Source organism: Jaculus jaculus, chromosome 15 (assembly GCF_020740685.1).
Source record: "Jaculus jaculus isolate mJacJac1 chromosome 15, mJacJac1.mat.Y.cur, whole genome shotgun sequence".
In the NCBI taxonomy this organism is placed as follows: Eukaryota; Metazoa; Chordata; class Mammalia; order Rodentia; family Dipodidae; genus Jaculus; species Jaculus jaculus.
In genome coordinates this window covers 3,898,454-3,922,807 of record NC_059116.1, presented here as the reverse complement: position 1 = coordinate 3,922,807, position 24,354 = coordinate 3,898,454, and the positions used below count along the sequence as shown (strand labels likewise).

At 46.8% G+C, this 24,354-nt stretch overlaps 1 protein-coding gene across 3 annotated transcripts in view; it reads right to left on the bottom strand.

The window, feature by feature from the left end:
• The window catches only part of Nedd4l (NEDD4 like E3 ubiquitin protein ligase), a 323,634-nt gene that overhangs the window by 14,512 nt on the left and 284,768 nt on the right, over nt 1-24,354 (bottom strand). For all 3 annotated transcript variants that reach the window (XM_004654771.2, XM_004654774.2, XM_045134685.1), the window contains 8 exons: nt 22,391-22,449; nt 17,323-17,388; nt 15,017-15,246; nt 11,279-11,400; nt 7,591-7,661; nt 5,291-5,386; nt 3,059-3,132; nt 1,824-1,884 (listed from right to left, as the gene is read on the bottom strand). In XM_004654771.2, coding sequence (XP_004654828.2) covers nt 1,824-1,884; nt 3,059-3,132; nt 5,291-5,386; nt 7,591-7,661; nt 11,279-11,400; nt 15,017-15,246; nt 17,323-17,388; nt 22,391-22,449 — 779 coding nt within the window. The remainder of the gene's footprint in view (nt 1-1,823; nt 1,885-3,058; nt 3,133-5,290; nt 5,387-7,590; nt 7,662-11,278; nt 11,401-15,016; nt 15,247-17,322; nt 17,389-22,390; nt 22,450-24,354) is intronic.

Genomic DNA, 24,354 nt, shown 5'->3' with positions numbered 1-24,354 from the left:
GTCACTGAACTCAGCATGGGACTTCAGTTTGTGATTTTTCCTACTTTTATTTTTTTAACAACAAATATTTTTCATCGAGTTTAAAAAGGAATTTCAGGGCTGGAGAGATGGCTTAGCACTTAAGCCACTTGCTTGAGAAGCTTAAGGACCCAAGTTTGATTCTCCAGTACCCACATAAGCCAGATGCACAAAATGGCACATGTATCTGGAGTTTGTTTGCAGTGGCTGGAGGTCCTGGTAGGCCCATTCTTTTTCTCTCTTTCCCTCTTTCTCAAATAATAAATAAATTTCAACATTCCTTTTAAAAAAGCAATTAAAAGGATCTCACTTTTGGTTACCTTTATTTTATTGTCAAGCAGAGAGCTAGAAAGCTGGCTTTACCTGGGTACAGAGGAACTGAACCCAGGTTCTTAGGGTTTGCAGGCAAGTACATTAACTGCAGAGCTATGGTTCCAGCCCTTAGTCACCCTTTGAAGGGGCCAGGGCACATTGGCAATGGTGAGCCACACCTGGCAGCTGGGCCAGGCATACTCCTACCCTGATAGAAGCTAGTCCAGGTGCTTGAAATAATGCAAAAACCTGGCGCATGAGATGTGCTTTCCTTGGAGCTGAAGAGGAGAATCTGTAAGAAGGTTAAAGATAGCAAAGCCCAAAGGACCCAGGTTTGATTCCCCAGGACTAACATAATCTGAAGTTAGTTTGCAGGCCTATTCTATCTGATTTTTCTCATAAAAAACAAAACAAAACAAAATAAAACATAGTCATAAAGAAGGGGCATGGGCCGGGTGTGGTGGCACATGCCTTTAATTCCAGTACTTGGGAGGCAGAGATAGGAGGATGGCCCTGAGTTCAAGGCCACCCTGAGACTGCATTGTGAATCCCAGGTCAGCCTGAACTAGAGTGAGACCCTACCTCAAAAAAAAGGGGGGGGGGGACAGGGCTCTTCAGGGGAAGGCAGTGTGCCTGTGTGGGGCGGGGCTCTGCAGGGGAAGGCAGTGTGTCCGTGTGGGGCGGGGCTCTGCAGGGAAGGCAGTGTGCCCGTGTGGGGCGGGGCTCTGCAGGGAAGGCAGTGTGCCCGTGTGGGGCGGGGCTCTGCAGGGAAGGCAGTGTGCCCGTGTGGGGCGGGGCCCTGCAGAGGAAGGCAGTGTGTCCGTGTGGGGCGGGGCCCTGCAGAGGAAGGCAGTGTGCCCGTGTGGGGCGGGGCTCTGCAGGGAAGGCAGTGTGTCCGTGTGGGGCGGGGCTCTGCAGGGGAAGGCAGTGTGTCCGTGTGGGGCGGGGCTCTGCAGGGAAGGCAGTGTGTCCGTGTGGGGCGGGGCTCTGCAGGGAAGGCAGTGTGTCCATGTGGGGCGGGGCTCTGTAGGGCAGGCAGTGTGTCCGTGTGGGGCAGGGCTCTGCAGGGAAGGCAGTGTGTCCGTGTGGGGCGGGGCTCTGCAGGGAAGGCAGTGTGTCCGTGTGGGGCAGGGCTCTGCAGGGCAGGCAGTGTGCCCGTGTGGGGCAGGGCTCTGCAGGGCAGGCAGTGCCCCTACATTGCAGCAGCAAGTGGCTCCTTTGAGTACCACCAGAACTTCAACATAATGGCTCTGGATCAGGTATGAAAACAGTTCTCTTCAAATAGAGTTAAGCCTCAGGTCTGGTGGTGTCATCCTGTAACCCCAGGCTAGAGACCAAGACCCTGTCTCATATAAACAAGGAAGCAAGCAAACATACATATAGCTAAAAACAAGTGAGAAAGACAGCTGGAGAATGCTTGAGACAAAGATGGCAGTTTCGTGTGAGAGCAGGCACAGGCTGCGTCCCGCCCTGACCCAAGTGCCAGCGCTCACCTCCAGGAAGGCGTTCATTTGTTTCTGGACCCTGTTCACAAATCTCCACTGGATGACTAAGCTGTGGAAGAAGAGGGAACATCTTAGTCAACCCCGTCACTCCAGTGAACCACTTACTTCACAATGGGGCTGCTGCTCTGAGTGACAGAAACCCCACCTACATTATGGCCAAAGCAGGACCTGCTGGGGTGCACCCCTGTGAAATCCTGAATTCCTTTAGGAACAGTGGAACACTAGTGTGCAATCTGGACCTGCGAGGCTCCCAAGAACACACTAGTCCTCTTTGCCCACCCCAAGCCTCAGTAGATCAGAGAGCTCTAGAACTGTGACTTGGAGAAGTCACAGTGTGTAAGTACATACGATGTGTGCACAGCACAGACACATATATTCATGCACCTACATGTATTCTTAAAGAGATATGTCATACTGTTATGTGCATTAATATCTTATGTGCACATGTACTGTTTGTGCACTTTGCATGCTCATGTGTGTGCAGGGCACATGTATGCATACTGGAGTAGAAGACATTCTGTGTCATTCTCAGAAACAGTGACCACCTTTAAGACAGGGTCCCTCATTGACCTCAAGGTCACTAGTTAGACTCAACTGGCCATCCAGCAAGCCTACTGAGCCTCTGCCTCTGCCTTCCCAGCACCAGGATTGCAGGCAGAAGCTACGTGTGGCAGTTTATGTGTATTCTCAGGATAGAATTTGGAAGGTTCAAAATGTGAGGGATCTGCTGAGAATCCCTTAAGAGCTCGACTCCCAGCAGCACTCACCAAAAGGAGGAAAAGACTGGGTTGATCAATTACAAACATCTGAAACAATTCAGTGTATTTGCCTGTGCTGACCTTTTCCTATACATTTTAACCATTTTCCTAGATTTTCATTAGGGAAGACAAGGGTTTAATTTTACCCAGTTAATGCTGGGGTGCCGGGCACTGCTGTAATCCTAGATGCTTTCAGACAAGGCAGCCACTTATTCTGAAAGACACTGGAGACGGCTCAGTAACATACTGTCTTTCTTCACTCCTCTGTGGGGAGGTCATTCTGCAAGGCCAACTTCCCTCCTGCATGTAATTGTCTAGTAGACCAGCCCCCAGGAAATGCACACTGCTGAACACTGGCTAAGAAGCTCATGTCCACATTATTCACGAGCTGTTTTGGTAAGGGACACTGGCTGAATATGCCATTTGACTTCTTCAAAGAAAAAGTTGTAAGTTATATATACGTACTCAATATATTCCCTTTTGTTTTCATTTGTTACCATTATTTCTGACCCATTGGGCTTCAAATCCACTTGATATGTCTGTAATTACAGAGAAAAATCAACAGTCACCACTGTGAAGTCATTCTGCATGTTATCATTAACATGTTACTATAAACAAAAGCCATAGTTTATTAAAAAAGATTTCCCCATCAATGGGCTCTAGATACATGAGAATGTCTAATGACCCTCTGAAACTGCTGCGACGCTACATGTTTAAAAATGCTATCATTAAAGGCAAACTTCTTTATGGTTATTTATGAATTTTAGTTCCTGGAATATTAGCAACGATGGAGGAGAGCAACATTTTCCATCTGCTATTCATTTATCAAGAGACCACCATGTTCAATAAAGAAGAGAACGTCCATCATGACCACAGAGGCCCAAATTCGCATGTGTTGTGTTTGTTACCAGAAGTAAGATTTTAGGAAGAAGGTCATGAGGAGTTTCTTTCAAGGTAGCAAAACAAAGGGACTTAAAAGTCAATAACTACGAGAACAGTAATGGTAGAAAGGTAGGGAGGGACGGATGGAAGGAGGAAGCTTAGGAAGCCATGTAGAGGCATCAAGACGCTGCGCTCTGCTCTCTCCTCTGGAGCCACCCTCCAGTGCCCAGGAATGGACCTGCTGACGCCAAGCTCCTACCTGCTCCTGGCCTTGCCAGGAGCTGGCTTAATGTCACTGAAATTGAAGTGATAACTAGAACAAAGGAGGCGGAGGATCATTCTTTTAAAACAAAAATACCTAGTCTCACCGTAGAAAATTTAAAACAAGCAAGCAAGCTAACAGGTAGAACATTTCATCCCAGCCCCTGCTAAAACTCCCATTCTGGAGGGTCCCTTGAAGAGAGGTGTGTGGGGGGGGGTGGGGGGAGGAGGGTTATATATAATATGCTGATTATATATAATAATGGGTTTCACAATATCTTTATACATGAATGTTATGTATTTGTTCATACTGTGTTTAGATAAAGTCACAAGGTCCCTTTTTTTTCTGGTGCCTGACATCCTTCTCTGGACCTCCCCAGTAACCCTGAGGACAACAGATTTCTTCAGGCCTATCCACTCCCAGAACTCAGGCTTGCTGGTGCCAACACAAAGGGCAGCAAGTGGTTTTGATAGTTATCATATGGTCATTTCCTTCATTGCTGTGGGTCACACCCATGTATGTATATACACACATATGCATGCGTGTGCATATATATATATATGTATATATATATGTATATGAGACACACATATATATACATGCACATATGTATGTATATACATATATGTATGTGCACACACACATGTATTTTGTACATGGTGTCCTCAATTCCTTCCCCTCTGCTAGTGTGAGTATCTTTTCTGAGACTTTCCAACCCTTGGGGGTCAGGACCCGATTACCCTGCACCTCTAAGGATGAGCTGCAAGTACATTGTTTTGCCAGTACAGAGTACACACTTTTGATCATCTCTGAAGCAATAAAGATCAAGTCTATTTCATTTTCCATCTGGCAATCCTACAGTGAGCTCTGTGACCTAATTAATTCCAAGGCCATGTAGGTTTGGTCTGAGAGGTGGGAGTTATCTCTGGGCTTTCCTGATAAGACAGATATCACCTTGAGATCGCTTCCCAGGAAGCCTTGTTACTGGGGGACAAATGAATGAAAGGTTTCAAATTTCAGATGAACACATTGTTAGACCCTCAGGGTCATGATGAAAATTCAAGGCAGGCGACTTTGACCTTGAGAGTAGCTTTTATGGTGAACCCGGAGTGAATGGCGGCACAGGGCAGAACAGCAGAGAGCCCAGCCACGGAAAGAACCACGTCACCATGACAACCGAGTCAAGAAGCAAAGAAAGCCCGGATGTGCTGGAGGAGCACCGCCCACATGCAGGCATACGTGCACCTTGCTACGAAACAATGACTCCGGTATGGGAAGAGACTACTTGCTATAAAGCAAGCCATCAGTCCCACTGGGTTTGGGACCAAAAGCAGTGCTAGCTAATGCCCCAGCGGCTGCGGCTTTGCTGGGAGAGCAACGGTGGCAGGGACCAGCTTCCCGGCCTGACAGTCGAGGGGTGCTCTGAGGTGGTGCTGGTAATTACTGACGTGCCATGTGGCTGCTTCTAACATCCAGAAATGCTGAGCTGCAGCCCATGGGAAAGAAAGCACTCTTCCAAGACCCACACGGCTCCGCACGCTGGCCTCACATACCTGTCCAAAGTTTTCTTCATCTATGCAGAACATGAGGTCCAGCTCCGTGGGGTCATTTTCTAGGATCCATTTCAAAGAGTTGTAGTACTCGCTGTCCTGCAGACAGGACACAGAAAGGAGAGACAAGAGGGGGGTTTCAACAAGTAAACATGCTTGGTTTCTTTGAATCACTAACTCGGAATGTCACTCCACGCACAGCATCCCAGTGCGACATCACTCACTGATGTCATTCCCTGCAAACTCAAAACATAAAAGCTCTTGATAGTGACAGGGCTTGTGGCCACCTCCTGTTCTCTGCAACATGGGCCTGCTCTGGAGGGCAGTCAGAGATGAAAAGACTGTCTGGGTCCACAGCATCTTTTCTTCCAGAGACAGGACAGCCCCAGGCGGTCTCCTAGATCCAGTCAGCCTCCTGAGAGCTGGGAGATCCACTATGCCTGGCCTCAGGTCCATGGGACCAGACACGCACTGACCAAATACTTCCCGTCTTGGAAGTGTGAGCACATCAGAGACCAGAAGGGCAGAGTTCACTCACTAAACACCAGCTGATTTGCACCTGGTTCTATCCTGGTCCCTCACTGCTCTCTGTTGATTAGTTTAAGCAAAAGGCAAGGCTGGTCTGGTTTCAGAATCCAGGGCAGAGCCACAAGGCCTTCGGTTCCCCTCCGCAAATCAGGCCCAAGGACTCTGCTGTGCAGTACACAGGCACCCACCCCTTAAAACTCTACTAATACACACCAGGAAATTATTATTATTATTATTTTTTGAGGTAGGTTTCACTCTAGCCCAGGCTGACCTAGAATTCACTATGTAGTCTCAGGGTGGCCTCGAACTCATGGTGATCCACCTACCTCTGCCTCCTGAGTGCTACCATGCTTGGCTGAAATTAAGCCTTTAAAATCAATTTCTAGGGGCTGTGAAGGGATGGCTCAGCAATTAAAGGCACTTGCTTACAAAGCCTGCCAGCCTGGGTTCAATGCCCCAGTACCCACATAAAGCCAGATACACAAAGTGGTGCATGTGTTTGGAGTTTGTTGGCAGTGGCAAGAAGCCCTACTGTGTCCATACGCATAACACTTTTTCTTTCTCTCTCTCAAATAAAACAAAATTAAATATTTTTAACTCCCCCCCAAATAAAAGCAATTTCTAGAGAGATGATGGTACAAGCCCGTAATCTGAGTGCCTGGGAAGTAGTGGCCAAAGAGGACTGTGAATTTGAGGCTTAACCTCGGTTACACACACAGTGCGACCCTATCGCAACCTCCTTCCTTCACCACACTAGAACAGGAAACGCCAGAAGGGACAGCGAGACTGGTTCTAATGGCATCAGGCCCACATGCAGCCAGTCCTGGCTACTACTGTGGACACTGCACACCCATCCAGTGATGTTTGGGACTTGATCCACGTGCCTACAAGGCTTGGGCACACACAGCTTTATACCCCAGGTGACAGGATCTGGGAGCAGAGCTGGTAATCTACCACGGGGACAGAAAACGTTTCCCGTGTGCACCAACACCCACATATTCTGAAGGTAGATGCCAAGGCACCATTAACAGAAAACCAGGCACAGGAGCATATTACAAGGAGGTCAAGTTTTGTGGGGACAGTCCTTTCTACTTGAGCACGGTCAGTGCAGGTAAAACAGCAGATTCCACGCCATGTGAAACCTTCTATCCCTTCTGGGTGTGGTGGCACACACCTGTAATCCCAACACTCGGGGCGAAGTAAGGACTGCTGTGAGTTCGAGGCCACCTTGAGACTACATAGTGAATTCCAGGTCAGCCCAGGCTAAAGCAGGACCCTACTTTGAAAAAAAAAAAAAAACCCTCCCCACAAAAAAAAAGATAACTTATGTCACTTTCTGGACTGCTTGTCCTATTCTCCCCCATTCCATAGTAGTCTTTGTTCCTTCCTGTCTTGGATGACACCAGACAGCCTTCCTAGTGTCCTGGCCTTGCCTCTGCCATTTTAATGGGTCACGAAACAAAACGATGGCCGTCTAAGCCTCCACAGGTAGTGTTTCAGATGGAAACAAGGTTAGAAGGAGGTCTCTAGACGCCCTCTGGGTCTACTCTGCTCTCCAAGTCCTCCAGGTAAGCGGCGACCACTGAGATTTGAGTGTGTCTGTCGAAGTACCATGGCCCTAGGAGGCGAACCATTTGCTAATTACAGAAATTAGAGAGACCACTGATTTCCTCCAGCACATCCTCCCCGTGTTCGGTGAGCGACATCTGCTACAGGGAGTGCGTGGTTGCAGACGTGCTGACACCGCCCTGTGAAGTGGGATGGCTGTCACTCACCACAGACTCCATGTCATTCAGTGTGATTTGCTTTCCCAGCATCATCTTGTAGAATGGCCGGATGAAGAAACCTGAAACATGGCAGACACCTGGGTGAGTTTCAAGTCGCTGACACCGAGGCAGATCACACCGGGACAGATCAATGAAGACCTTCCAGAGAAATCTACAAGCAAGCAAGGAAGTCCCAGGAAGGGCAGAATGTGAGAAAGGAGGGCAGTCATGCCAAAAGATGGCTCAGTGCAGGGGCCTGGGTCCAGCTTCCAGGGGCGACACGTAAGTCCGAGGGCCAAGCAGAAGCCCGAGGTGCCAAAAAGGCTTTGTGCGAAGAACAGGTGTGTGTGTGTGTGTGTCCGTGATACAAGCACAAGGTGACCCAGGGAGGTCAGGCAGAGAAGGGGTGCAGCAGAGCCTGGTTGGGGGCTGGAGGACTGCGCAGCGTCAATACCACAAGGGCCTGGAGAGTGGCCACGCACATGTCCCGCTGAGGGGACCTCGTTCAAAGGCCAGCGGCAGCATCCCATGCCACCTTGGGTGCGGCCCTGCAGTACAGGCTGCCTTGCCCTGGCTCACTCACATAATGCTTCAGTGTCTGGAGAGGTCAAAACACAAAACCAGCCACACAGGGCATCTGCGTACACCGGGCTCTGCTGACAGTGCCGCTCACATGTTAAGAAGCAGAAGACCCAGGGCCTGGTCTAACTGCATGCACCGTGACCTTAAGCCTTGCACATCCCGACACACGTGATGCCATTATGGAGATCCCACCGGTAGCCTCCGATTTCCACCCGACCTTGCTTCTCTCCATTGACCGCCTGCAGAGGTGGCCTCGGGCCAGCCCTGGCTCTTCTGAAACAACCCTGGCTTCTGAAGCTCACAGGTGGCTGAGCCTGAGGTAGAGTGGTCCTGGGCCTCCGCCAAACCAGGGAAACTGAGTCAATGCATCCCTTGCAGCGGGAGCCATTCTTGTTTCCCACTTAAACATAAATTCACTAAGGAAAGGATCATCCTTTACACTTCACCACCACCCCATTCATCCTTCTGCAGCACTGTCCCAGCCAGCTGAAGGTGAAGAAAGTGATCTTCTAAGAAGGTAGAAGGGGGCTGGAGAGATGGCTTAGCGGTTAAGCACTTGCCTGTGAAGCCTAAGGACCCTGGTTTGAGGCTTGATTCTCCAGGTCCCACGTTAGCCAGATGCACAAGGGGCGTATGCATCTGGATTTCATTTGCAGTGGCTGGAGGCCCTGGCATGCCCATTCTCTCTCTCTCTCTCTCTGACTCTCTATCACTCTCAAATAAATAAATAAATAATGAACAAAAAAAATTAAAAAAAAAGGTAGAAGGGCATTGGACAGGTTGACAATAGAAGAAGGAACACAAACCTGCAACCACAGTGTGCGTGCGTGCACACACACACACACAGGCAGAGTGAGAAAGAACTGACTAGTGAATGCACACGTGGACAGAGTGAGAAAGAAATGCTACTGTATACACATGTGGGCAGAGTAAGAAATGCCAACTGTATACACACATGGATGGAGTAAGAAATGACAACTGCATACACACATGGGTCAAGAGTCAGAAGCACTAACTATACACACATGGACAGCATTAGAAAGAGGCACTGACTGACTCCACATGCAAACAGAGTCAGATGATAGTATTTACTGTATATCACTATGGAAGAGAGTGTCAGCCAGAGGCAGATACTATATAGACACATGAACAGAGTCAAAAAAGCAGTGCCTAGTGTATACATACATGGGCAGAACCAGCAGGAAGAACCTACTGTATACACACACAGTCTGAAAGAAGTGCCTACCGTCTATGTGCATAGACAGAGACTTAGGATGTAACATGTACCTCATAAGTTCATGGAGAGTCAAAAGAGAGGGTTGGGCTGGAGAGAAGGCTCATTGCCTAAGGCGTTTGCCTGCAAAGCTCAATGACTCAGGTTCAATTCCCCAGTACCTACATAAATCTGAATGCATAAAATGGCTCATACGTGTGGAGTTTGCTTGCAGTGGATAGACGCCCTGGCACACCCATTCTCTTTCTCTCTCTCTCTCTCTCTGCTCACAAATAAAATAACATAAGAAAGGAGAGCGTCTATCCCCCACTCTATGCAAAATAAAGTCCTGGAACCAGAGCATCAAATTCAGCTAGCAATTAATAGTGAAAGTGTTCAAGGAAGAACTTACAGAGGTCTATCAATTATTTATTTGAATAGGCTAGGCTACATAAAGGCAATTAACACAATTCCCCTGCACATAGCTCTCCATACTAACTGAAATGGCATCTTTCACCATTTCAATTTTAAATTAAATTTTTTTATTTGAGAGAGACAGAGATGGGGGGAGGGAGAGAGAATATAAATATATGGATGGTGTGCCAGGGCCTCCAGCCACTGCAAACAAACTCCAGACGCGTGCACCACCTTGTGCATCTGGCTTACATGGGTCCTGGGGAATCGAACCAAGGTCCTCAGGCTTTGCAGGCAAATGCCTTCACCACTAAGCCATCTCTCCAGACCCTATCTTTAACCAGCTCATATGCAAGCTCTTAAAAGAAAAAAATTCTTGTGCATGTTCTTCATAGATGTCCACTTACGGGCATGACTTTCAATGGCCAAGTCCCTAGGAACCGCATGTGGCGAGCTTTGACGGAGCAGGCAGAGGACTTGGCTCCCAGCCTCCCGGGCACTTTGACTCTCCCGAGGGAGCACAACAGAAGGGCGGAGTCACTCTGTGTCTTTGAGCAGGCACTCCAGGGTTAAGACCTTAGAGACTTTGAAGTGATTTAGTCTCCTCACATTAAAAACTGACTGGGAGACAAATGTTACAGTGGCAGGATCCTGATGGATGTATTCATTTTAATTAACTTTTCAATTAGCTTTTCATCTGCTGCCAAGTCTAGTTCTCACCAGGGAAAGGTGTCCTGGAAACACTCCGAATGCATCCACACAGAGCCTTCTGCTCTGCGCTGACTCTCAAAAGCCAAGGGTGTGCAGAACTTTGTTTTTAGTGCACAACATTCTACTGGGAAAAGAACAAAAATGTAAAAATAACTTGCTGCCGGCTGGGGCTCTGAGTGGTTCAGTGCTTGTCTAGTACACACCAAGTCCTGGGTTTGATTTCCAGTGGAAGAGAACAAGTGAAACTTCCATTTATAGCCTAGGCCGTTGTTCATTTTGTCCCCAAATCATTTCTTAAATTCATTTATTTATAAGGAGAGAGGGGGTGAATATGGGCCAGTGCCTCCAGCCACCGAAAAAGAACTTCAGAAGCACGTGGCTCATGTGTGTACTGGGGACTCAAACCTGGGTCCTTGCACTTCGTAGGCATTTCTCTAGCCCCCAAATTGGTCTTTAATATGAAGACACTAAATAATCTCATTTATTCCACTAAAGAGAACTGCTGAAACTTTTATTTACAATCTATGATGTGGAAGACACCTAAGTGTAGAACCTCAAATAAGACTGTCCTGTTTTTATTACTTCAAGGTTTTTTTTTTTGTTTTTTTTTTTTTGAGGTAGGGTCTCACTCTAGGCCAGGCTAACCTGAAATTCACTATGTAGTCTCAGAGTGGCCTTGAACTCACAGCGATCCTCCTCCCACTGCCTCCCGAGTGCTGGCATTAAAGGCGTGCGCCACCACACCCGGCTCTACTTCAAGACTTTCAAATAACTTACCGTCTAAGAGTTTCCCATGAAACACTGCCAGGCCAGCCACTCTTCCGATGAAAGTGAAGTAGGACAAGTGGTCTTCATTACAGAGGCCCGAGTTGGGGTTGATCTGCAGGGTGTAGTTGTCCCTTTGGGGGAAGAAAAGTCCAATTATACTTTAAAAGAGAAATCCGAGAAGCTGAAGTTTCTTTTGCCATATGTCACTCAATTTTACAAAGTGCCTACAAACCCTCGGTACCTTGTGGTCACAGGTATAAACTATAGGGTGCAACTCATCAGCTTGTTTTGTGACAGGCCACGGGGGAGTACAGGAGCTGATGTATGCACGTGTGTGTGTATGTGTGTGTGTGTGTGTGTATCTCCTACAGGGTAAAGGAAGCCCTCTGAAACTGCTGATGGTTGCCTAGCTTCCACCTATAAGAATGGCATTTTCAAGTGGTTCAGCCAAATAGCACGAGAGGAGAATGCTCACTCAGTAAAGGAACCCTCAAAGGTGTTAGCATCACAGATAGATTCTGTGAGGCAAGGTTAAGTCCTTTAAAAGGTCTTGGATTTGAGGATACGATTTTTCTCCCCTTTAATCCATGCTACTCTCTCTCTTGGTTGGAGAATCTTTATTTTACAGAAAACAGCAAAAACCAGGGAGAACCCAGATTCTTCGATACAAAAGAAGATAGCTGATTGCAGTAGACAAGCTGCCTCCAACATGGCTACCGGGACCCAGGCGAGGAAGGACGGTCTAAACATGACTGCGGCCCTCACTGCTGTCCTGACACCCAGCTCCAGGGAGATGGCGATAGACACTGAGGACACTCGAAACACCTCAAAGCAAAACTCCAGAGACTGCAGAGAGCTCAACATTCAAGTAGTCTTGTAACACACACCAAGGCTCAGGGAACATTGTGGAAGAGGATATGGGAGGACTGAGGAACCGCAGGGTAGGAAGGAGTGTCCAGAGGCATTGCTCCCTGACCTCTACAGAGACTGACTGATGCATCCATGACTGCATAGGGAACATGGATACTTGACCGAGGAGGGCCCTCAGTGGACTGGGGACAGAAGACCATATAGGAGTGTAACCTGCCGGGCACAGTGACACAAGCCTTTAGTCCCAGCACTCTAGAGGCAGAGGTAGGAGGATCACAGTGAGTTCAAGGCCACCCTAAGAATACACAGTGAATTCTAGGTCAGCCTGGGCTAGAGAGACACCCTACCTCGAAAACAAAAAATGAAGAACCAAACAAACAAAGAGAAAATTAAAAAAAAAAATGAGAGTATAACCTGATGGGAATATGACCAGCACCCAACAGGGCCATACAATAAAATTCATAATCAATTTTAAAAAAAGTAGAAGGACTATTTGGAGGAAGGAGTTGGGAGAAAAGATGGGGGTAAACTATGATCAAAACACATTTTGTATACACACAAAGTTGTGGGAGGGGACCATGATTATGCTATCTTGTCCATAGGTATGGGTGTTTTCATTAAAAAGTTAAGGAAAAGATTTTTCTCCTGGCGAACCTGACCATCACTATGCCCCATGAAGGGTGTCGGGAGCCCTGGAAGTAGAATCTGGCTGACTCAACCATGCACACCCCAAGATGCCTGGATGAACCTGGGGCTCTTCCTTTGGGCTCCCAATTGTAAGGACCAGTGGCTTTCAATTGCACTCCCAGAGACCAGGCTTTTTCAGGTATATCTTGGGAATGCAGGTGAGAGGAAAGGATCTTGTCTCCTACCCTGCCCTATGCTTCAATTTAATATATTTTCCTTGTTTATTTTTACTTATTTATTTGAGAGCAACAGACACAGAGAGAGAAACAGGCAGATAGATAGGGAGAGAATGGGCGTGCCAGGGCCTCCAGCCACTGCAAACGAACCCCAGATGTATGCGCCACCTTGTGCATCTGGCTTACGTGGGTTCTGGGGAATCGAACTGGGGTCCTTAGGCTTCTCAGGCAAACGTCTTAACCATTAAACCATCTCCCCAGCTCCCATATGCTTCAATTTTATACAGTGGGCTTTCTCTTGGGCCTCCACAACAACTGCCAAGTCGACACTGAGCAGGTCTCAGCAAGCTCAATAGAGAAGGCCCTGCGGCGGCCATCCAAATGGGCCCCAGAAGAGAGACACCAGGCAGAGGACACAGGAGACCCCATCTCCCTTGGAGCCCATGCTGGGGCAAAGCTAACCACTTCTTGCCAAAGTTAACAACTATTCTACTATGAGCTTAAGGTAAGGTTCAAACCTTTGAGCATTCTCCCTCTGGAGAGAGATGAGAACCAATGTTTTACCACTGAGAAAGCAAATTAATCTGCCTCAGTTTCCATGCCTGGTAACAATGACATCTGATGGCAAGACACCATCTGCCCTTCCCTAATGAGACCAGAGTACAGTTGTTTTGTGTCCCAAGCAAGGGTCTTCAAAGTCCTCAAAACTTGGTGTGGTGGTTTGAATTCGGTGTCTCACGTAAACCCATGTGTTTTTAATGCTTGGTTCCCAGCTGATGGCAATTTGAGAGATGAAGCCTTGATGGTGGAGGTGTGCTGGTGGGGCAGGATTAGGGGTGCTATAGCCAGCTCCCTCTTGTTAGAGTCCAGCCTCTGCTCATGCCACGCTTTCCCTGCCACCGTGAAGCTTCCCCGAGAGACTGTAAGCAAAAATTTAAAAGAAACAACAACAAAACTTTCCTCCCATCACCTGCTTTAGATGGGGTGCTTTGTGCCTGTCACAAGGGTTAACTATGACACTTGCCTCTAAGCTTTGCCACTCCAGAGACTATCCTTGTTCATGTAATGCCTTTCTCTGAATTCTGACATGCACAAACTCCCCCCTTGAGTTCATGCAGCATCACAAATGAAACTGCTCCTCTTCCCTCCACCATTACTCAACAGTTTTCAAGTTCAAGTCCATGAACCCAATTGGCAAGAGAAAAATCATGTTCCAGATGATTAGAGGGTGTATTACTTTAGCATGTTGGGTCAGAACCTGCTGTAGGCTCACAGGGTTAGTGTGTGTGTGTGTGTGTGTGTGTGTGTGTGTGTGTGTAGGGGGGCTGAAATCACTAGTGTGGACTTATCTCCAATGTGCGAGTTACTCATTCTCTTACCAGTTTTAAATTTATTAAGATGACTCCATCTGTGGGCTGGGGAGGTGGCTCAGAGGTAGCGTGCGCTCTGTGCACGCATTGATTCTGACGCTGGGTCTGCAGCTCCGTGTAGAAGCTGGTCACGGTGGCATGTGCCTGTCACCCCAGTGCTGGGGAAGTGCACACTGAAGGTTTGCTGGGTCTTGCTAGCTAGCTACTTTAGATGATTGAGTGAACACTGGCTACAGGAGAGACTGTGACTCAAAATAAATAAATAAATAAAATGGAGGGCTGGAAAAATGGCTCAGCAGTTAAAGGTGCATGCTTGCAAAGCCTGTTGGCCTGAAGTTCAATGCCCCAGGACCCATGTAAGCCAGGTGCACCCAGTGGAGCATACATCTAGAGTTCATTTGCAGTGCCAGGAGGCACTGGTGTGCCCATTCTCTCTTCCTCTCAAATAAATAAATAAATAAATAAATAAATAAATAAAAAACCAAGACAGATAGATTGAGGATGATACCCTCATGTTGACCTATGGCTTCCATATGCATTTGCACATACATGCTCATTCATCCTTATACAAATGTCACACACCACCACCACCACCACCACCGCATCTGCAGGGGACATGTGGTGAATGTCCCCCACATACTCACGTTGCAGAGTATTCAAAGAGGCCATAGTAGGGATTGAACATCTCCTTGGACAGTAGGAAGAACCACTCTCTGGCCACACCTCCATAGTCCAGCCCCTTCTCGGATTCAAATTCAATCCACAGCCTGGCCTTCAGGACATCTGGCCTTTTCACAGACATGATTCTCCGGTAGGACTCTTCAAATATATTGTTTCTGTGAAGTTTCATCTCGAACCTATTTGGAATATCAGCCTGTATAGAAGATAAAAAGGGAAGGCCGTGATCACAAAGTAAATAGAAAGGCCTCGCTTCCTCAGCTAATCGTAGAAATGATGGCAGGCTCCACACTAAAGAGCAGTAACAAGCGGATTCAACTGAGACGCTCGGCATTATGGGGGTTTTACGGGCACAGAGAGAACACCTCCTGCATTAAGATGGACACACAGAAGCATCCTTGAGCAGCTGCTCAGGGTGAGTCAGCAACTCCGCCATGCATCTCACACATCTGCTGAGTACAGAAACCCACCCTCCACACTCTGGAGACAACGTGGGCACTGCTCCACTCACCAGCAACTGCATGTGCGGGTCCCATGGGGGAAGAGACTTGAAGTCAGGTAATCAAACCTCCGAGTAACCCACCACCCCAGGGAAGACTGGACCACTCTCATCTCTGGAGGGAGCTCCAGGTGGGAGGTATTATGCACCCGGAGCTCATGTTGCCACGGGCCAGGGACTCTCCTGATGAGTTTGAGGGACATATCCCAAAGCCCAGAGTGAACTGACATGAATGTAACTGCATGTGACTGCGGCGTAAGAACGGTCTCCAGGGAAGAGGGGGCCCAGGGCTGGCCTTGCCTTGGGATGGCTTGAGGTAGAACACGGCAGTGCCAGTGCCAGTGCCAGAGGAAGGCAGGGCAGTCACCCTGAGCTTGCTCATCACTGGGGGATGCGTGGGTGAGCCACAGAGGAACGCTGCGAAAGCTTGTGTTCTCCTGTGAGCTCTGGTGGACATAATGTCTCTTTGAGAGCTTGTTTGGAGGTTCTAGCAGGGAAGCAAAGCTACTCACACACCCTTGACCGAAAACTGGTCCTCCTCTATTTGGGGAAGGTCGTCCTCTTTGACCAAGTGTGCAGCTTTGGGAGGGACAGACCTGGAAGCGGTGAGAGAGGAAAGGGACACCCGCCTAGCCAGCCAGATCAGCCGAATCAATGTGGCGATCAATGGGGTGACAGATGTCATAGCGAGATCACTCTCACATCTCCTAGTGTCACTTTGGAAGGAGTCATCCCTGAGGTTCTTGAATCAGGAGTTTAGGACAGAGGCCAGAACTTCTGAGTGAGAGCACAGCCTGTGAGCGTCAGGGCTCAGAAAAAAAGTATTACCTGGTAGGAGGGAGGGAGAGGGGGAAGGGAGATGGCTGCAGGCAATCCCAGAGGAGCTAAGCTCTCTGGGGACACTGTCCTTCCCCAGTGGTGGCACACGTGTCTCAGCAGCCCAAGGACAGAACTAGGACCAGTATCAGACAAGTACTGGCATAGAACACACATAGAAGACGATGTGGAAATGCGTGGATGGAGAGACATGCCGGTAGCTAACACAACATCCTAGGCACTGCCTATAAAAACCTTACGGGGTCTCTTGGTGTAAACTACCACCAAAAACTGTAGGTAGAAAAAAAATAGAAAAAAAGAAAAAAAATCACACTTGGACCAAATACTGCCAAGTATTATAATTATAGACTGTAGACTTTATTTATAACTAAAATATACATGCTATAGTTAAAGCTGTGCTTCTGAATTTAAAGAAGGAGACCTGAGGACGTCTATAACCAGGGCGTAGGTTTTTCTAACATACAGTAACTATATGGGCTTCCCCAGTGGTTTTGACTGTAGTTCTGAGTTATTTTATTTTATTTTATTTGAAGTAGGGTCTCACTGTAGTCCAGGCTGATCTGGAATTCACTATGTAGTCTCAGGCTGGCCTTGAACTTATGATCATCCTCCTACCTCTGTCTCCTGAGTGCTGGGATTACAGGCAAACACCACCACACCCTGCACGAATGATTCTATAGCCTATAAAAGTCACTTGTCATTTAATGCATTACATATAAGGAGTCACCGTACAGGTGATGGTGTGTAATCCTGAATGACTCTTTGCTTAACGTTTTTGTCAAAAAGAAGATTCAGACTGACTATCCAGGTGGGTCAAAAGGCAATAAAAACATAAAGGCATATTTTTTAATATTCATATGTAAGTAACAAACAGGCAGCTTTCTCTGGTAACTTGAAAGGATAAAAACAGCACTTTTGGAAGAGATGATTACTCACGGGTTTCTTTAATTTCTTCCTAAAGTAGTCATATTTCTGCTTAAATTCTCTGGAGTAAGGAACAGCCTGGAAGATAAATTTATAAACACAGATAATGCAAACATCATGTTTGAAATTTCATATACTGAGCCAAGGATCAGAGAACTTCACGAATCACAAGGCTCAAATGCTCATTTCCCATACATTTTACAGAAAATTTCCACCATGTCTACATAGGAAAGGGAAGTCCTAGAGCTGACTTAAGGCTGATCAGCCCTGAAGGGGCTTCTCACCCCCAAAGCCGCTGTGCTGACGTGGAGAAACCTCTTAGGAGGACGAGGCAGATGGATCAAGCTGGAGGCCAACTTGGGCTACACAGAGAGTTCTAGATCAGCCCACACTGCATAGCAAGACCCTCTCAAACAACCAAACAAACAAGTTCGGATACCTCTGGAAAAACAATAACTTATTTATCATATACCTATTGAAGCCAACTTTATATTTTATATTATAAAGTCGCTTGGATTCAGACACCTGACTTTAGGTAATTACAAATGCCTCCAATTCCTTTTAGAAGCAAAGTAGATTGGCTTTGGTGTACAGAGACATAACTGACCCCAGCTCCCTTGAGAGTCACTTGTTGCTTTTCAACAAACAGTATGAATTGAGGCAGTGAAACACCTCTAATGGTGTCATTTGTGGCTAATAAAATACATCACTTTTTAGTAAACTGTCTCCAGACTTGTAATACCTTGAATCATGCTTGTTCTTGGCTAGAAAGAGACAAGAGCCTCTGTCCTCTACCTTCTGTTGATTATACAAGTAGCTAGGCCAAAACAGAGAAGCATCGTGTTCTTTGTTTTGGATTCAAGGCAATGACAACATCGTACTTATATATGATAGTCAAAACCTTCTAAGACAATGAATACTGCCCACGTCTGCAGACTGGAACTGGCCACATTTCTCCTGTATTTCAGGCAGTGTCTGGTGACGTCACATGGGAGCTCTGACCTGTCAGTCCTTACACTTCCACCAGCTCAAGGCCACGGATACATGCAGTGCTCCGGCACGGGCTGACGAAGACCCCATGTTCTTGGCTCTGCTAACACTCCATCCCATCACAGACTAACTTCTCCTCTCATTCCTTATGTCTTGATCAGTCTTTGGTGGCTGTTTTCCCCATGTCTCTAACAGATACCCTTGCGTATCTCCTGTGTGCCTGGCATTTTAAGTGCTAAGAAAACCATGGGACCTGAAACTTAGTCTCTGAGTTCTCTCTCCCTCCCCCAGCATTCAGGCAAAACTCATTAGGAGATCCAGCTAACCTGTCTCCTTCCCAGAGGCCCTCCACAAGGCTGTTGCTGAAGGGCAGGGGTATAAAAGCTCTGCCCCAATCAATTCTTTCTTGAAAGTGCCCATTTCTCTATGCTTGGCTGTACGGTGTCCCTGTCTCAGCCTCTCATTTGCCTCTCTCCCTATACATGCACCTCTGTTCTCTGTCTCTGTCTTTTTCTGTCTCCTTTCTCTCTCTCTCTCACCCACTTCCTGGGTCAGACCTGGCTCCCCTCCACCTGTCTTCCCCCTGCCCAGAACACTAGCAATCCGCAGCTGTGCTCTGTCTCTCTGACCTGCCTTTCCTCCTCCACTCGTGAAGTGTGACACTGTTCCGAGCCACTAACAATGCACTCTTTATACCAAAGAATCGCATCCCAGGACCTGTTTGAACCTTCCCCAAGTCCTCTCCCAATTCCCTCAGGGAGCGCACAGCGGTTGCGGCAAGCAACTGACGGTAGTGAAGAGCCAAGTTAGGGGCTGAGTCCAGGTGCCCAGTGTCAGATGATGGATGAACTCTGGTGTACCACACATAAGTATTACTCAACCACAAATATGAAGGACAATTACATCGGTGGGCCTGGACACTAGTCTGTTAAACGATAAGCTAGGCTCAGAAAGACAAATATCACATTTTCCTCTTATATGCAGAATCTAGACTTTTTTTTTTTTTAAGACGACATCAAAGTATAAAGGGGACTGCCTGGGAAGAAGCAAGAGACCAGGAGGAGGTGGCAATAGGGACAAAAGAAGGCTATGAAGGAGGAAGATGATTAAAGTACATTATATACATGCATGAAAAGTGTCCCAATGAAGAAAAGAGAACTGGAGCTGGAGAGATGGCTTAGCGGTTAAGCACTAGCCTGTGAAACCTAAGGACCCTGGTTCGAGGCTCGGTTCCCCAGGACCCACGTTAGCCAGATGCACAAGGGGGCACACGCGTCTGGAGTTCATTTGCAGTGGCTGGAAGCCCTGGTGCTCCCATTCTCTCTATATATCTGCCTCTTTCTCTTTCTCTGTCACTCTCAAATAAATAAATAAAAGTGAACAAAAGAAAACTGAATCCACAGAGGTAGGCATTCAGGGGGAAAACTTACAAGAATTATTGGGAGTTTACTTTATGGGAGGTGGCTAGGGGAAGATACCTCTGAGAAGAAACTAGTGGAATTAAATGGGCATCATGTTAGAGGAAGAGGGAAGGAGTAAGGGGAAGGAGGAGGAGGAAGGGAGGAGGAAGCAGAGGAAGAAGGGGGGGGAGGAGTACCAGTACTGTTTGGTTGACACCTTCAATAAGGATTAAAGTGACTAGGAGGATTACACTGAAAAAAAGAATCCTCCCATCTCGCATGCTAGCCTTAGAAAGTTATTCCAGGGAGACTCTATTACCAGCTAGCATGGAGACAGACAAGTCCTGTCTACTGAGGAACGTCTCCCTAGTTACAGAAAAGAACTTGACTATGTGAACTTTAAGGATCTTCCCAGAGACTGATAGTCTCAGCGATTTCTTTTGACCCTTCCCTAAATGTAGAAGAATAGCTTTCAACTGTTCATCATTGTAAGTGACGTTCCATGGTATTAGGTGACAAATTTCCCAAGTAACTGTCTGCGAAATATCACTGGAGTCTGCGACACCTATTCTCTTGCCTGCCTGTAATCTGGCAGGTATTGACTAGGTGTGGGTGACAAGCTGCTCTGCTAAGATACTTCTGGTGTTCCAAAGTGGCCTGGATATCCATGACCCTGCAGTGCCTGGCACTACCTACACAAGAACATTATAATAGGAGGAAAAGATGACGGCATCAAAATAAAAGAGACAGATTGAGAGAGGGTGGGGATAAGACGGGAAAATGGAGTTATGAAGGAGAAAGTGGGGCGGGGGGGAAATTACCATGGTTACTGTCTATAATTATGGAAGTTGTCAATAATAAAAAATGAAATGGTGCAAAATTTAAAAAAAAAAAAGATTTCTGGGGTTCCCTATTCTGAGGAATGATGTGTGCGAGTGGAACGACAGTTATTCTCCTCCAGGACTCAATACCTCTCATTTGCTAGGCGCTCTTCTCGGGATAGAGGAAGAGCCAGTTTTCTGCTTGCCCTGTGAAGATGCCAGTGGGCATGTCAGGAGAAAGGAGCACAGCCCTAAGTACAGCTTATTAGAACAGTCCCATGATGGGTTTTGAACAGGACACAGCAAATTTGTCCTCTTCAAAATCTACCTTCCTGTTTCCTTGCTCTTTTTGTTTTAATACACACACACACACACATATTTATTTATTTGTTGAGGTAGGGTTTCACTCTAGCCCAGGCTGACTTGGAATTTACTATGAAGTCTCAGGGTGGCCTTGAACTCATGGCGATCCTCCTACCTCTGCCTCCCAAGTGCTGGGATTAAAGGTGTGTGCCATCATGTCTGGCCTTATTTTTATTTTTTGACTTTAAAACAGATGTATTTGAAAAACAACTACATCTATGGACTAAATTCCTTCAGCTCTGTATTAAACACGTTCTCTCTTTGTGTGTGTGTGTGTGTGTGTGTGTGTGTGTGTGTGTATAGGTCCTTACTGTCCAGGCTAGCTTGACACCGCTTGCGTCACTGTTCACGATGCTCCTTGGAGAGGCGAGTTCATGGCCAGGGTGATCCAACTCTGACAACTGCTGGGTTTACCACTGATAGTTTGCTTGTGGGATTCAGGTAAATTAGGGGTGACAACACCTGCCTTCCCATCCTGAGAAGATTGCTAGAATTTCAAATCAGTTGATAATGAAGGTTTGGGAACAGTATGAAGTGTTCTAAAGGCATTAGATGGTCTTCATTCTAGCAGCATGGTGGAATGACACTTAGTTGATGCCACTAATGGTGACTCATGTCACAGGGATGACAGTGACTTTCAGCGTCCCCTTCCTGACATGCACATAAAGACACTGGACCAACTCGGAGATAATATTTTTTTAAAACAAGGAACAAGTTATAGGTACCAGACACACAGAAAGACTCAAAACTTAGGGAAATAAGTAGCTACTAACCCTAGACATAGCCCTCAGAACTCAGTTTGAAAAGGAGGCAGGAAACTGTCTGGAGGCCCAGGAAAGCTACAAGAAAACATGGGTGATTCTATAATCCTTGAACTTTTGATCCTCCTGTCTCCACCTCCCAAGTGCTGGATTACAGGCATGCGCCACCATGCCTGGTTTTATGTGGTGCTGGGGCTTGAACTCAGGTCGTTATGCATGCTAAGTGGCACTCTATTCACTAAGTCACATCTCAAGATTCTTGATTCTACTTTAAAAAAAATTTATTTGCGAGAAAGGAAAAGGGAGAGAGGGAGGGAGAAAGAGAAGGTGAGGGAGGGAGAGAAAAGGAAGGAGGGAGGGAGAGAGTGGGGGAGAGAGAGAAAGAAAGAAACAAACAAACAAAGGAAGGGCATGCCAGGGCCTCCAGCTGCTGCAAATGAACTCCTGACACATGCTTCACCTCATGCATCTGGCTTACGTAGGTCCTGAGGAACTGAACCTGGATCCTTTGGCTTTGCAGCAAGTATCTTAACTGCTAAGCTATCTCTCCAGCCCTGCTTCTACTTTTAAGGTACCCTTTGACAAAGGACATGGGCAGTGTTTCAGTCTGCAGCCACGTGACAAGGCTCATAGGACACACCTTCAACAAGCTCTGGGCATCACCATTTCATGAGTAATAGACAAGAAACATGTGCTGAGAAGCAACCCCAATCTTTCATGGAAGCATTAACTGGAGAATACTGACCGGGCCAGTGATGGCTGGGTTCTGAAGTCTGGGATCTTCCCATTGAGTAATTTTGCTATCTGAAATATTAAAAAAAAAAATAAAACTAAACAGCATGTTAGTTCCAATCCAGTCTACATCAAACATGTTTCAAAAAACAACTCTTTCTGGATTCTTCAAAGGCTGTCTACTACCCTGTGTTGCTCCCCAGAGACAATTTAGTATGTCCAGGTTAGGAGGTAACTGCACTCAAAATGGTAAATGCCTCATATAGGATTAGTTAAATCAAAAGTGGAAAAAAAAAAAAACAAAATGTACAGCTAAAGTAAAACCACATTTCACACTGTTTTTGGCAAGCATTCTGCCAAATTTTCACTTATAAACCCCCTACTTACAAGGATTTATAACTTGATCTTGATTTTGATTTAATTAAAAAAAGGCATAAAGAAGGTTTAGTGTCCTAGGAGGCTAACAAACACACACGTGATCTTTGTTTTTTTAATCTTAGTGATCATTTTTTCTTATTTCAAGTACGTTTTGGAATTTGCTTCTGGTGGCATTGAGAGGTGCTTTCAGCTAGGATCTCTGCACTGAGAAGTGCACCCATCACATGCACCCCTCACCGCACACAAGAAAAGTCAAAGCAGAGAGGACAGTCCAAAAATGAGAACGAGCCACAGCCGAGGAGGATTCTAGAGACCGGCTTCTTGTTCAGCTGGGCTTGGGAGGCAATTTTCTTTCTTCCTAGAGTCAGAAGGAACCAGACTGTTGGAACACTTGTCTCGGTGACAGCACAGAGCAGTCGCCTGGGTCACGTGGGACTGGTCACTATGAATAATTATCAAGACTTCAGAGGGTCATTGTGGGTGGCAGGAGAGATATGGGGGCAGAATGGGAGAAGACAGATTCCTTAAAGTTGGTCCAAAGTGGGGAGTTATTTGCCCGAAAAATAGCCCTGCATATTTGTTTATTGTTATGATGTTGTTGCTGTGTGTGTGTGTGTGTGTGTGTGTGTGTGTATGCATGCATGCACATTTCTGTGGTGTGACTACATGTGTAGAAGCCAGGGGCAGGTGGTAGGTGTCTTTCTTGATTGTTTTCTGTGTTATTTATTGAGACAGAAGCCAGAGCTTGGTGGGTTTGGCTAGTCAGACTAGCTAGCTTGCCTCAGAAATTCACTGTCTCTTACCGCGGTGGGTGAGGTATGGCCTCACTCTAGCTCAGGCTGACCTGAAATTTACTATATAATCTCAGGGTGGCCTTGAACTCATGGCGATCCTCCTACCTCTGCCTCCTGAGTGCTGGGATTAAAGGCGTGCGCCACCACGCCTGGCTCCCACCTTGCATGTACGTGGGTGCCAGAGATCCAAACTCACTTGGGGGACAAGCACTCTATCACCTGAGCCATCTTCCCCCAGCAGCTGGCCCTGCACATTCTTACCCGCTAGTGTGCAGATAATAACTAACGAATTCACTTTTATTGACTAGCCTAGGAAATGTAACACATCTTGTGGTTAATTTAATGAAAGCAGTCAACTAAAAGCTCTAGGTTCTGGCCAAAGTACATGATCACAGATGAATCCGGCATAATGAAACCCATTATCTTGTACAACAAATATACATTAGTAAAAAGTGGTCAAAATAAAAAAGCTCCCAGACTATGGTCATTTTATAATCCTTAGTTTTTCATGTTGGTAGGAAGTATACAGTAACAGCCTTAGCTATCTGGCATGGAATAAAAGGGAGAAAAGGAGAGTCCAAAAATGTAGGCATTTTCTCTTACATTTCTGCTCCCTGAACCACCATGGTGTGACTAGCCAGTCTCATCACAGGCCCAGAGTGAATGGAGGTGAGAACTCTGGGCTGAAATCATGGAGACAGCAAATCAAAATAAATGAATCTCTCATTCTTTAATTGCTTTCTCTCAGGCATATGGCCAGTGATCAAAATTTGACCACCACAAGCAGTGTCGTTGTCCATCCATT